We start from the raw sequence: 14,113 nt of genomic DNA, 5'->3' as shown, positions 1-14,113 counted from the left end.
GTAATTATACCATTTAAGGAAAGTCATCTTTGACAGATAAAAGAGCATCACTATAGGGCTCATCCAGACTGGAAGTGGTGTAGTAAGGATCGTCGCAAGTCATCCACAAGTTCTAACAAAGGTGATGGTCAACCATACACTCCAGGGGGACCAGGCATGGATGGTCTTCCTTTGACACCTGGTGGACCCAACAGTGGACCATTGCTGACTCCTGGAGGACCAAGTAGTTCTGGACCTCCGTTAACCCCAGGTGTTATCAGTAACACACTCGACACTCCCGGCACACCGGTATCTATTGGCCCAAATACCAGGATGATCCAAGTATCAGCAGCTGGAACTCATGTGACTATATCACATCCTAGCATTACAAATAATAATTTGGTAAGTCCTAATCTTTATCTGTGTTGACATAATTATTAAAAATGTATGTTCAAGAGAATATGATTTCAAGTGTCCTTTCTTCCAGTGTCAAACTTGTTCTCGTGATGTGCGTAGACTAGTCTTAAACCCTCTTGCTTTTTAGGCATTTAGAAAATAAGCAAAAAAAATTGTCTATTATGTCTTATTTCCATGTGCTTGGTGTATCACCACTTCCAGTGAAGGTACGAGAACTGGAAGTGTGCCATTGTTTCCTTGAAATTTGGTGGGGAAAACAGAGCTTACAATTGTTTAAAGGAAGGGTAACAGAATAGATATAAAGCATAGAAGTTGTTTTTGTGAGAAATGTGTGTAAGAGGACACATGTTGGGTGGAAGTGACTATTGGACTGGGTGTAATGTGACATTAGGTCAGGTCACCTCATAACATACAAGTGGGGTAACAACAGAGGTCACAATAGTACATTACTATGCTGTCATGTGTTTATAGCAGTAGTAGTAGTAGGCATCCATCAGTCTCAGGAGACTGTGGAGTTCCGCTCTGGTTGTCGGTTTGTAGTGGCCTCTCCAGGGCGTAAAGCCTGGGTGGGTAGATACGGGGGAGAATTATATATATAAATTTACATATATAAATTTATGTAACCACAAGACTAACTTATTACTTGTAGTAGTAATTCAGAATCATATTTGCAGGTAAACAAACAGTTCCTGGTGCCTAGTAATGGAACACAAACTGGACCAAGAAGGGACACAGTAGGCTCCGAGGTGTCCGATGATGACTCTAAAATGATCATTTGTGAAGAGGGAACACCAGAGGGACAGAGGGATATGACTCAAAACAAGATAGGCAAGTATCTGTTATAATAAATGAACTTCACTTAAATATTTTTTAAATATGTTATCAAATTATAAACCAATTTTGTTTGTGCCTAAAGTTTATCATCACAAGATAAAATATTTTAAGTGTGAAGCTAGAATAACACAGGCAAGAAGTCCTTGTGCAGTCTGTTCACAGCCATTTTCCTGGAGCCTTGTATTGAATTAACAAGGTAGTATGGTGCAGCCATGGATAGATTATGACATCTATCCATGGCTGAGGTGATTAGTAAGAGGTGATTAGTAACGTTTTGATTGAAAGAGCCAGAGGCACGTGTGTCACCTATGGTTGCTCACTCAGTACTAAGCTAGCCAGCAGCCCTAGGACATTCTGGGGGGAATTTTTTCCAAGATGGATGTCTATCACTGGAGGTCCCATGAGTCCATTTCGTACACAACCTACCGCGCATGCGTTTTGAATGGGTACAAAATATTCAAAAGGTGTTTTCTCGGATGGCGCAGTTTCCCACCGACCGAGTTTTCTCGGCTGGTGCAGCACAGTGGTTAAAGAAGCAAATTGTGGAAAAAAAAAACAAAAAAAAACTTGTAGTCACTCTAAATAGTTGTCGATGCATTTTGCCACTAATTTTTCGTTATTTCCACAGACACGACCAATGAGATAGATCTAGCATGCAAAGAGCATGTTGGAGATTCCGATTCCGAAACGCAGAGTGACACAGAAGTCAATGAACGCCTACGAAGACCTTATTCTCCCACAAGTGGGGGAGACATAAAGTACAAGCCCAAACCCATCAAGGGAAGGTGTGTATATTATTTGTTTATGTGTTAATTAACATTGTTTTGGCTAGAAGATTAGTTTGCATTACCTACTCTTAAAGCTCATATGAAGAATTAATTTTCCTAGCCAGATTACTTGAGGCATAAATTACCTCACTGAGTTTTTATGAATTTGATAAACATTGACAATTGTGAAAATATTCTATGATATTATGCCCCTAATGCCTTGTTTCTTATTAGATTTTCCTCATTGAAATAGTATAACTTTGTCAATAATTATTTTTCTTAACTATTTCAAAATTTGACGGTGCCTGTGTGATATTTGGAGAACTCCACATATAGACTTTTATAATTTGAAGAGCTATCAATAGTAATGCAAGTATGGGCCTCCTGTCCCTGACAACAGAAATTGAAATATGTTAGGATTAAACCACTTGATGTGTGTGTTTTGAGCTTTTTATTTTTCCTTGCTTGCAGACCATCATTGTCAACAGAGGAGGTAGTAACACTCTACGGCCCAACAGGCTCGGCCCAGCTTGGGGCTGACCAGTTACATGTAGCTGGAAAACCGTCTCCTATTCATCTGCCTTCCACACCAACACTCCAGATGCCCATCACATCCACACTACAGTCCACAGGCAGTGCATTTAGGTGAGTCAAACTTGTATATATATTAACACTGGGACTATGGCTATATCTGAGTCAATCAACATCCTTCACAAGTTACCTTATATGAAAAGATCTGTAAAAATAAAAATGTTTCTCTTGGCCATAATGTGTCTTTGACACTTTCATGAAGTCATGCTTCGAAGTGAATTGTGCCACATTGCATGTGATAGGTACTCTATATAAAATAGTGTGTCTATCTATTAATTGATTTATTTAAAGATATATATATCTTTGAATAAAGATATGAGAAAGAGAGATAGAGATAAATAAGATAGATAGAGATATAGATAGATAGAGATAGAGAGAGATATAGATATAGATAGATATAGATATAGATAGATGTAGATAGATATATATAGAGATAGAGATAGATAAAGATAGATATAGATAGAGATAGGTATAGATATAGAGATAGAGATAGATATAGATATAGAGATAGAGGAAGGGGGGGGGGGGAAGGAGAGGTGTTAATGTTTGGAAGGGAAGTCCCCTTCCATTATAACATCAGGCAATGATGACATTTCTGCGGTACTCTCTTCTACGTTTTGCAGGCATACCACTAGGACCTGGTTGTGGCTCACTGCTTGCTTTTCTTAATAAGAATCTGTCTATAAACACTTGTTTTCCCTACATTTTAACACTTGTCTGTAGTGAGATATCACGTTGTCTCACTATGAATGATCTCTCATTTTTCCTATATCGTCAAACTCACATTTGCTTTCTTAGGTTGAATCTTACTACTGACTTTCTTGGGACTGATGGCATGATATATCATAATTACTTCTATGTTCAGGAACCAAACAAAATTTAACCAAGCAGTTACCTTAGTAGGTTGAAAATTATGATATTATTTGATGTTTTTTATACCCTCAGATCGATGCCTCCTTCTCCCAAGGTTCGGAATGTTAGTGAAAATAACATGATGCAACAAGAGGGAGACAAGTTGACAGTGTCTGCTTGCAACCACGGAGCAAATATCAAAATCATCAGTAATGTCTCCTCCCCAGCTGGCCAAAAAACAGTCATGAAGACAAACCAAATAAAGTCTTTCCACAACCTCACTGTAACCACGCAAGAAAGAAAGCCTGTTTTAGTGGACACGCCTATCAGCCTGCGCACAAACAAAAATGACAACAATAAGTGTAGTTTGGGTGGCATTGGCAGCACGTCTGTCACTCTTCCAGCTGGAACGCAAGTGATACCTAATAGCAGCCATCAGACCTTCCATACCGGAATCATCACATCAACTTCTGGCACTACCACAACATCTGTGGGAACACTTCCAAAGGCTGCTATTCTTATGTCCCCTGGACATTATACTTTATTGAACACGGGAGTTAAAGGTGGTACTCTAATGGCCCCCAGTGGCACCTCCCCCATGCATGTTACGAATGTGGTAGTCAAAACCACTCCAGCCACTTCTGTAGGCTCTCAACCAGGAATAAACAAAGCGGTCTCGACAGGATCGGGTCAGCCGACTCACGTGCAGTACCTTGTACCATCTGTTACACCAGATGGTAAACTGATACTGCCGAGCAACTTGCTGGTGTCGACAGACCCATCTGCTAAACAGCTCACTGTAACTCCTGTTTCATCAGCAACTAGTATGAGAATGGTTCCGTCCACTGTTGTGACATCGACTGATCCAGGGGGTGTAATCAAGCCAATCACAATGGCAGGTGTTACCAAGACAACAGTCGCTTCACAGACTCAAGGGATGGTGTTGATCTCAAGCTCCCGACAAGGAATTACATCTGTTGGGCCTCAGATAGGTGTTAGCCAAGCAGTCTCCCTTGCTCAATCACCGTACCAAAGCCTTTCTGCTGGTATGTAACTGGATGTTGTAATTGCATGAATATTTTAAATATAGGATTTATACACACACATCTAAGAACATATGCATTCTTTATATGTGTACTATAAAGTAGATTTCATATGATTTGTGGGATCAAGGGAATTTGATAAGTTTAAAACCCTTGCATGTGGCACTTAAGTGTTTTGGATGACTAAATTGTTCAATTTGAAATAAAAATAAATTGGCCAGGCAAGTAATTACCCAAGTGTAGTTACAGAATGAGAGCTACACTCGTGGTGTCCTGCCTCAGCTCTTTCCTACATTTGTCACTCGGTTCTCATGTAAATATAAAGGTTTATACTTTCAGATTACTTTACTGATTTTATAATTACCTGCAGGTAGAGGGTGTGGAGGAGCAGCAGCAGTAGTGACAAACTCACCTGCTGCTGGCTCCTTGGCTGCCATAACACTTCCACTACACCAGCTGTCACCATCACAGCAGTTACACCAACAGCAGCAGCATCACCAGCAGCAGCAACAACATCAGCAGCAGCAGCAACATCAGCAGCAGCAGCAACATCAGCAGCAGCAGCATCAACAGCAGCAGCAGCATCAGCAACAGCAGCAGCATCAACATCATCACCACCAGCAGCATCAGCAGCAGCAGCAGCAACACCAACAAGCACAGCAGCAACAGAAAGTTAAAGCACAGGTAGCCAATATTCCTCTTGCTACTGGAGGTGCAAGCATTGGTGTAGGGGGTGTTGAGGAGGAAGAATTGGAGGACAAGCCCAAGTTTATCCTTGCCCCAACGCCAGCACAGCTTGGCAAGGCTCCACGTCAGAAGAGACTTAACTCTACAGGTAATTACATCAGCATAGGTCTGCCCTTTTCAATTTTTTTTTATTTTTTATTTTTGCCAGTTGGGTGGTGTGGAATAGATGAATCAGTCTTGTCTATCTGCCTTATTTGCATTATGATTTTTTTTTAAATAATGAGGGTTTAACATGTAAAACATTTATACATATATAAACACACAATTATGATCCATGTTCCTACTTACATGGAGTGGAGAGGCATCAGCCCAGAGAAAAAGAAGTGTAGTAAAAGAAGGTATTGAATTTAAAAGAATTGTACTCATCAGTTTATTGTATAATTCATAATACATATATAGCATGGTACTCATCAGTTTATTGTATAATTCATAATACATATATAGCATGGCAAATATTCATCAATCCACTGTAGCACTTCTCCCCAGCAGCACCCCATTATTTTATAAGATCGTGGTTCCTTATTCCATTTATATGAATATTCCCTCTTGTGTGCTTACACACGTCATGAACGTCACCATTGCTCGACTGTTTCAAGTTTCAACGTCACTCTGTGAGTATGTTAATGTGTGGGATTCATGCTGAAGCTTTTATTGCATTTCTAATAAGAAAAAATGCTCGTTCCATATCTATTATTAGCCCAAAACATTTTGTGCTAAGAACTTGTTTTTAGTAATTTTATATTACGAAAAACTACTTCTGGTGCTCCAAAAAAAAAAAAAAAAAAAATCCTCTGTAATAATTCTACTGAGTTTTTATGATAGTGCAACAGAGATTCTGCAAGAAAGAGATGGTTTGGTTGACTGTCTATCTGGACCTAAAAATGACTCGTATATATGTATACAGTATATATATATATATATATACATACATATATATGTATTGTGTGCACGTGTGTGGTGTAAATATTATCAGGGCAGTGTTAGTGCCGTGGTAATAAACTAAACCCGTGTATATGTATTGTGTGCACGTGTGTGGTGTAAATAATGTTATTACAGGATAGCTCACTAGCACAGTAGCTTGCAATACCTCCCTTTTCTTATTAGGTCTACAGTTGTGGATGGCTGTATACCCAGGTATGTTCAATATCTCAATTCTTATCTCTTGGCCAGGTCTTGGAGACAATTCTTGGTGAACATTCACATTGAGAGCTTCTAGTAAGGCCTTAATGCCACAAGTGTGTTTGGTTAAAGATTTGGTATTGTGAGGTGAATGCAGCTACTGTATTTAGATTTAGAAGCTTTATTTGTAGAAATCATTACAGTTGTGGCTGGAGTGAAGTTGTACAAAAGCTATAGCTTACCATTACTGTGATGAAACTTATATTGGCAAACATATGGCTTAAAATTAGAATGATTAGAATACAATTTAAAGGGTAACTAACAAACTAGTTATACTTGTGTACTATTAAGAACATTGTTGAGTGGGAAAGGTATGATAAATGGTTGGGTGTCATAGGTATACCTGAGAGTGATGCCTTATGATTTTAACCAGGCTATAATTACATATCATCTAGTAAAGATTACTTACAAGTTGGTAATGTTGATTTTTGGTTCTACAGGTTTCCATTCAATATCTTGACAATGCTTCATCACATTAAATTGCAACACTTTGGTAATATAGCCAGTTGCCAATAATTTTTAGTCTTACTTTTTTGTTCCAAGACATATATTTTTTAACTTGGCATGGACATGCCAAGAAAGTTTCATCACAAATGAAGATAAGAAAACAATTTCCCTCAATGCTCACCAGTTTTCCCTCCCTCTTAACATTTTTCTCCACATGTTCCACAGTCCCGACATTCCTATCTTCACCTGCACCCCCCCCCCCACTCTCTCCACATGCAATCATATGCCGGTTCCACTCCCCACCAGCACACCTTCCCACTTGTGCCTCAGTAATCACACCACTCATACTATATTTACTCCACCATATGCCCACGCCTCTTCCACCCACCATACCAATATCTATCCAAACACAGTCATACCAAACCACCACCATCTATATACCCATCCCACCAACACCTCCATTAACAAGATTGGAGAAACGGGCAGGTGCAACAGAAGACAATTACACTGAGCAAAATACTATAAGAAGGGTGCCACAGAGGTCTGTATTAAAGCCAATCCTATTTTTTATTTAATTAAATGATCTCCCAGTGGTAATTGACTCATCTGGGAGGGCTCCCTCAGTAGCTCCCCAAGGTATAGCACTAGGGCTGCAGAGCTGTTGGATACCATATCAGGCCTCTGAGAACCCATCCTATCCTACCGGTAGCCAGAACCAAAATCTGGTGCTCTCTATAAGGCAAGGGAAGCTTGGAGATCACAGATCACCCTAAAACAAACAAAACAACATGCTAGAAAGCATAAGTGCATCAAAACAAACAACTGCTTGCAAGGAAATTTGTAAACCCTGGTGAAAACAAAGCAAACAATTGTTGGTACAGGAAATATACCTCGGCTGTATTGTGTCCGATTGCCTCTCACTGGCGGCCCAGGTCACCCAGAGTTCCTTGCCAGCAAGCCACTACATTCACTCACCATCTGTAGCCATATGTACTGCTGAAACTAACTGAAAGTAAACTAGCAACTACACTTCCCTCTTAGTGAAGAGGTTGAACCAACGATCACTAGACTTTCAACCCAGTATGATCGCTACTGGGTTGTGATCATACTGGGATCCCCTTTTGTTATATAAAATCTCATTCTACATCTTTGACACCTCATGCCCTCTGATTACATCCTAAATCACCAACAGTACATATCTCTTGTAAAAATACAGATTGTGCTGGTTTGGCTCGTATGAAGAATGAAGGTTGCTCTGGTGGCTTGCACTTAAAACTACAAAATACTGAATTCAGAAAGCTTGAGGACCACCTTCAGCTGGTTCATTCAAGAAGGAAGTATACATTGAAAGGGTGAAAATAGAATACTCCAAGTGGCACTGTATGTTCAGTATATGTAGAAATGTTTTTTATGGAAACTTAAGTACAGTTTTGTATTTGGACCATGGAAGTGCTTCCATGGGTCACCAACACCACTGTTTTATATGTTCCTTTAAGAGTTTTCAATGTAAATAAATCGAATATGCCAAACGTGGGTCTAAAGTGTCATGTCTATCTCTGAAGAAAAGAATGCTCAGAGTAAACAAGACAAGAGATAACAATTTAAATAAGTAATGAAACAAATATTAATAAAAATAGTACATTCCTGCTTCTGTGTTCTTATTAAGAGACCTTTATAGTGTTTCAGATGTCACAGAAATGTGTGAATTTTTCTAACTTGTTATTTGTTCTCTTTATGACTTGTAGGCATTCATGGTTATGTGAGACGCAAAACTCATTGCTTTGCCCTCGCTTCAGGGCAAATATCGGCAATAGGAGACACCCCACCACAGTTATCTCCAGATGTGAAGATGGCTCCCCCACAGCACGGAGGCGGAGAAACTAAAGTATCCCCCGCAGGCTGCGACCCTTCTGATGGAGACTCCTCAGCGCTTGCAGCTGCAGGAGCTAATCATCACATCACCTCAGTCCCTCCTTCACCAAACGAAAAGAAAAGTTTTTTTAAGAAAAACATTGAAGATGGAATGGATAAGTAAGTGGCACAGAATAATTTTGACCAGTACTATTGATCATTTACTGTATAAGCATGTTTTATGGAACAGTGTGTAGTGTTTAATGGGCACAAAAAGATGGAGAAAGACTGAATTAATCCAAGAGTTTTTTGGAATGAACATTTACCATCATTGTGTTCAGAATAAATAATTCATTGACTATGAAAAGATTATATATTTATTGACTTTTGTATACAGTATTATACATTGCAAACTCATAAATTTAGACTATAATTGTTCCATTCCTTCTGGATTTGAGTCTGGAGTTTTGGATCATATTAAACATGTTCACATATTTCAACTCTAAAATGCAAATTCATTATTAAAGCACATGAAATTATCAAAGGGTCTTAATGTGTCCATCACCAATGTCCACTGGCTGCTCCTCACTCCCAGCTTTAAACTCTTTTTTCAACATCATTTTATACTTTGTGTTATGTGGAGGTTTACTGGTTAATTCCAGGTGTTTCTGACCTGATGAGTATCTTTGTGGTTTTTCCAACCCATCCTCCTGTTTAGATAGTACTTTCTCTATGGACCATTGTACATGTGTTGACATAATGGGCAGTTAGTAAAATTTGGTACTATTCACTTTATAAGAGTTCAGAAAAGGTATAGCTAAAACCAAACTTAAATATTCCTAGGCCTAGTATAGCACATATATATTCTATATTAGGCATTAGATAGCGTGTATTAGGACTAGGGTGGCTAGGTTAGGCTAGGTTTTATTAGCAACATAAATACAAAACCTATTCCAGTTTGTCCAAATTCAGTAGCACAAAATTCCAATTTCTAATTTTTGTCAATTACGTTACTATATGTAATTGCTAATTATGTTACTATGTGTATGATGGTCCACATCGTTCCATAAGTACTATCTAAACAGGAGGATGGGCTGGGGTTTTCCAGTCTGGGGTAATTACCTAAGAGTAGTTATAGGATGAGAGCTACGCTCGGGGTGTCCCATCCTCTCAATACAGTACTCTTGTCATATAACACTTTGAAATGACTGATGGTTTTGGCTTACACCTTCTCCTCACTTGTTCCAACCGTTTACCACTTTGTTTGCAAAAGTGAACTTTCTAATGTTTTTTTCAGCAGCTTTGTTTCCTCTGTTTGGACCTATGTCCTCTTGTTCTTGATGTTGCAGTTTTTAACAATTCTTTTGTTAATTTTGTCCATACCTTTACTATTTTGTAAATAGTGATCATGTCATCTCTCTCTCTTCTATCTACTAGCTTTGGTATATGTAACGCCTGTAATCTCTCCTCATAGCTCTTGTTTCTCAGCTCCAGGAGCCATTTGGTTGCCTGTCTGTGCACCTTTTCCAATTCATTGATGTGTTTCTCAAGATATGGGCACCATACAAGCACTGCATATTCCCACTTTGGTCTCACAAAGGTCATGTACAATTCTTTAATATTTCACATTCCATGTTTTTAAAGTAATTCTGAGATTAGAAAGCGTAGCATGCACTCCTCACAGTGTTCTTTTGTTCTGGTTCTCAGGCGACTTTTTTTTTATCCAGAGATTAAGAAAGAGATCTAGATCTCTTTCATAATCTCTTAAGAAGATCTCTTAAGAAAGAGATCTAGATCTCTTTCTTAATCAGAATTCTTTCAAGTTTTTTTTCACATAATTTGTAGGTTGTGTGGGGCCTATTTTCTCCTGTGTATGTAACAATTTTTCATGTTGTTCGGCTGTGGCTGAGCCTCTGTTTTGGGTAACAGCACTTCAGATGACAGAATGCTTGATGATTTCACACCATTTGCTTCTGGTTCTGTCTTCCCTGACAGGTATTTTGAAATGAGATGCATTTCAGAGGTAGCGACTCTTGAGTTTCATTTTCTTGCTGTCAACCCTACTTCTTTTTATGTAACCATGCATCTTCTGTTTGCTGTGGACTGTTTTCAGTTATTCACTGTTATGGTGGTTCCCCTTTTTTCTCTTTTCTTCAGATTTTGGTTTGATGAATGGCTTGGTCCCTGGGCCCTGTTATTGGGAAGTTTGAAGATTTTTGCATTCAATTGTTTTATTTAATTATTAATATGATTTTTATCTTCTGTAATTCAGGGTTTTAGAAGAAGTAAATTTTGAGCAAAAATTTGGGGCATTACCCGAATTCAATCCTGATGAAGTTCAATCTCCGAGCATCAATGCCAACACCGTCCCATCAGTACCGTCGTCCCCTCGCACATTTATCAGCTCCTACAGAAAGAAAAGAAAGCATTCCAGTAAGTTTCAAGCACATTTTATTTACATTTTGCCTGCAGCAGACACATGGCTCATACAGCCCCTACAGTGGCCACTTGAGTCTAATAATGACTGCTAAGACACAAAGCTGAAAGCACATGTGGCTCATACAGCTACAAGTTCATGTTAATGCTTGAATTAATGCAATGCTAATATTTCTTATAATATGAATATTTGATAGCTTTGTATGCCTCTGTATGAACTAGATTCAATGAAATCATCTTGTGATCCTGCATTTGGCATTTAAACTGTTATCTCCCAAGAGGGCCTGTCTCTTTTTTTTTTTGGACTGGCATTCTGTAAGTCATGTATGTAGCTGGAGTATTGGAGACCATGTCACAATGGAATATTGCACTAAATCTTTTAAGAAAGTTCTGTTATTTAAAGTAGATACCTGTAACTACTTCTGTCAGAGATAGAGCTATCGTGTTCAGAGAATGTTTTTAATAAAAGCAAAGGGGTCTCAGGCTAAAATAGTTCATAATGAACTAATTAGTGGATATGGAATAATATGGGTACTTGTAGTATGTGTGTGTCAGAATATTTCATGCATATTGTGTATGTAATGTTGACAATTACGTACACAGCAGGTGATGAGTCGGAAGCGGAAACCCCAATGAGTGTTACGCCTCACCTCACGCCCTCACTCACACCATCATCCACATTGCAGGGCTCCAAGTTCTTCCCACCAGATTTTAATCCAGAAACTTTTAAGGGTGAGTTTAATATGTTTAGTTTTAAATCTTAAGATATTGTTAAGCTTATGGAGAACAAATGTAATACAGGCAGCCTGCAGTTTGCAGTTTTGGTATGTGCAGATTCAGTTACACGGGATGAGAATGAGTTAATGCAGGTTAGTACAGATGGGCTCCGAGTCTCGAGCCTACTATATTCTCGGCAGTGTGTCGGGGTGCTCGTGTCCTACATTCTTGTATTTTAGTAACTTTGTGAATTATATTTATATATATCATTGCACATCTTAAGCATTGTGGATTTTAATATGTACTAAATTTGTGGATAAAAGTGGAAGCAGTATTAAACATTATTGTTAACATTTGTGTTTTGTTTAGTTAAAAGTGGAAAGTGAACTTTTGAAGGTATCAGGAACCTAACCCTTTTTTATGTAACTTTAAGTTTGATTTGTGAAGTTTTACAGGAATGTAATCCTAGGATCAGTAAGGCTTGCTGCCTGTAGAGCAACACATTGATTATTCAGATCAGTTGGCTCCCAGGCCTTTTGTTGTAGTGAGGCATTTATCAGTTTTGCCATTTTTGGCTCGATTACAAATTATTTGATCAGCATCGAGATGAGCTTTGCCCACCCATCTTGCATTTTTAACCTGACCCACTTCTGCTCCAATCATCACTGCAAAGCTCAATTATCAGGGTTTCTTTTGTATTTCCAGAATTAATCAGGAAATATGTGGTATAACTGTATAGAAGTTGTTCTTGTGCATTTAGACTTCCAGTGACCAGAAGATATTATTGTAGTTAATTTTAATACTAGATTTTAGATTTAAATGACATGCAACTTTGTTGATAACATGTAGGCAATATTTTCATGTACTCCTCAGTTGGAGAACCACGATCAGATAAGTCAGAGGTGGACTCGCCAGCTGGTGCTCGATCCCCCCGAACGCCAAAGACCCCACGTGACGCAGACAAAAGTCATTCCTCCCTTCGCCACATCCTGGACCAACGCCGCACTCTTGTCATGCAACTTTTCTCAGAATATGGCTGGTTTCCATCTGGTAAGACTCAACATGTCAGTCTGGCTAGATTGCACTTTCCTCATAATTTCCATTGGAAAATTATAATTTTGTATCACAATACCCACTTACATTTTGATTCAGTAAAATTGCCAGTTTTATTAAAAAAAATCCTTGTCACAAAATATACATCAAGTTTGACGTAAGAGTGAAGGGCAGGACCTGCCGAGAAGGTTGTGCAGTAAGACATCAGGCAGATACTTTTACTGGCAGACGGCATTTTGCTAATCTGCGAGTGATGTTTTAACATGCCCTGTAAAAGATGCAACTACAGGATGCACAGATTTCATGTTTATCTTGATTTTTATTTTCCTTTTTCATGTGGGCTTATTCCTCCCTAGCCTATAAAAGTGGGGAATGAGGTAGTGATGGTAATGGTATACTTATTTGCAGCAAAGAACCTGCATGGACAGTGCAGCTAGACAAGAGATGGTGGTGCATCCAAGTGGTGCATCCAATGGTGCATCCAGTGCACCACTTGGATGCATTACCGCTGTTTGCAGTCTGAATCGGCTTGCACTAGTTTCTCTGGCAGTGGTGCATTCCCTTTAATGTTGCTATCTGGTGTAATAGTCCTTGATGGCTGCCACTTCAAAACACTTTATTCTGAGTTTTTCAAGCTTAGACTAAAGCCAACTGTTATCTGCAAATCAGAGCTTGGGGCTAATTTGTAATTGTCTTTATATATTTAACTCGTAGTATTGGCAAAGCATTAAACAAAAATAGTTTTCTTCTTACTGTAAGTTATCCATGTGATGTATTATTTCTACACCTTATTATATATTGGTCGTATAATGTTGTGTGTTCACATACACAACGTTTTTGCTAATTAATAAATATATTTGTTATTGTACAATACATAAAAGTTAATGTATGTTTTTTTTTACCTTGCAGCTCAAGCAGTGGCAGCATTCCAATTGCGATACTCTGATATTTTCCCCACCAAGAATTGCTTGATCTTAAAGATTAGGGAAGTACGTCAGAAGGTTCACCAAAACACCCCCAACACCCCAGGAGTGCCCAGCAGTCCTAACCCTGCAGCAGCTGCATCACATGCGTCCAATAACCAATCACAACAACTCACTCACAACAACCACCATAGTAAGTTGGCCAGCTGTATGGCAGCCATATGTTCCACTGAGCATTATGTTTCCCTTAAAGGTCACTTTCACATGTTGACCAGAC

General features: G+C 38.8%; 1 protein-coding gene across 7 annotated transcripts in view; it reads left to right on the top strand.

The window, feature by feature from the left end:
• Positions 1 to 14,113, top strand: part of cic (Putative transcription factor capicua) — an 89,425-nt gene that overhangs the window by 74,802 nt on the left and 510 nt on the right. For 4 of the 7 annotated variants that reach the window (XM_045755821.2, XM_045755819.2, XM_045755820.2 and 1 more), the window contains 11 exons: positions 37 to 381; positions 1,071 to 1,224; positions 1,859 to 2,015; positions 2,469 to 2,642; positions 3,534 to 4,486; positions 4,854 to 5,318; positions 8,602 to 8,887; positions 10,980 to 11,140; positions 11,747 to 11,875; positions 12,734 to 12,910; positions 13,823 to 14,029. In XM_045755821.2, coding sequence (XP_045611777.1) covers positions 37 to 381; positions 1,071 to 1,224; positions 1,859 to 2,015; positions 2,469 to 2,642; positions 3,534 to 4,486; positions 4,854 to 5,318; positions 8,602 to 8,887; positions 10,980 to 11,140; positions 11,747 to 11,875; positions 12,734 to 12,910; positions 13,823 to 14,029 — 3,208 coding nt within the window. The remainder of the gene's footprint in view (positions 1 to 36; positions 382 to 1,070; positions 1,225 to 1,858; positions 2,016 to 2,468; positions 2,643 to 3,533; positions 4,487 to 4,853; positions 5,319 to 8,601; positions 8,888 to 10,979; positions 11,141 to 11,746; positions 11,876 to 12,733; positions 12,911 to 13,822; positions 14,030 to 14,113) is intronic. The other 3 variants (XM_069308401.1, XM_069308400.1, XM_069308399.1) reach the window with 3 other exon arrangements.

This window comes from Procambarus clarkii, chromosome 62, assembly GCF_040958095.1.
Source record: "Procambarus clarkii isolate CNS0578487 chromosome 62, FALCON_Pclarkii_2.0, whole genome shotgun sequence".
NCBI lineage: Eukaryota > Metazoa > Arthropoda > Malacostraca > Decapoda > Cambaridae > Procambarus > Procambarus clarkii.
This window is presented reverse-complemented; position numbering and strand designations above follow the sequence as displayed.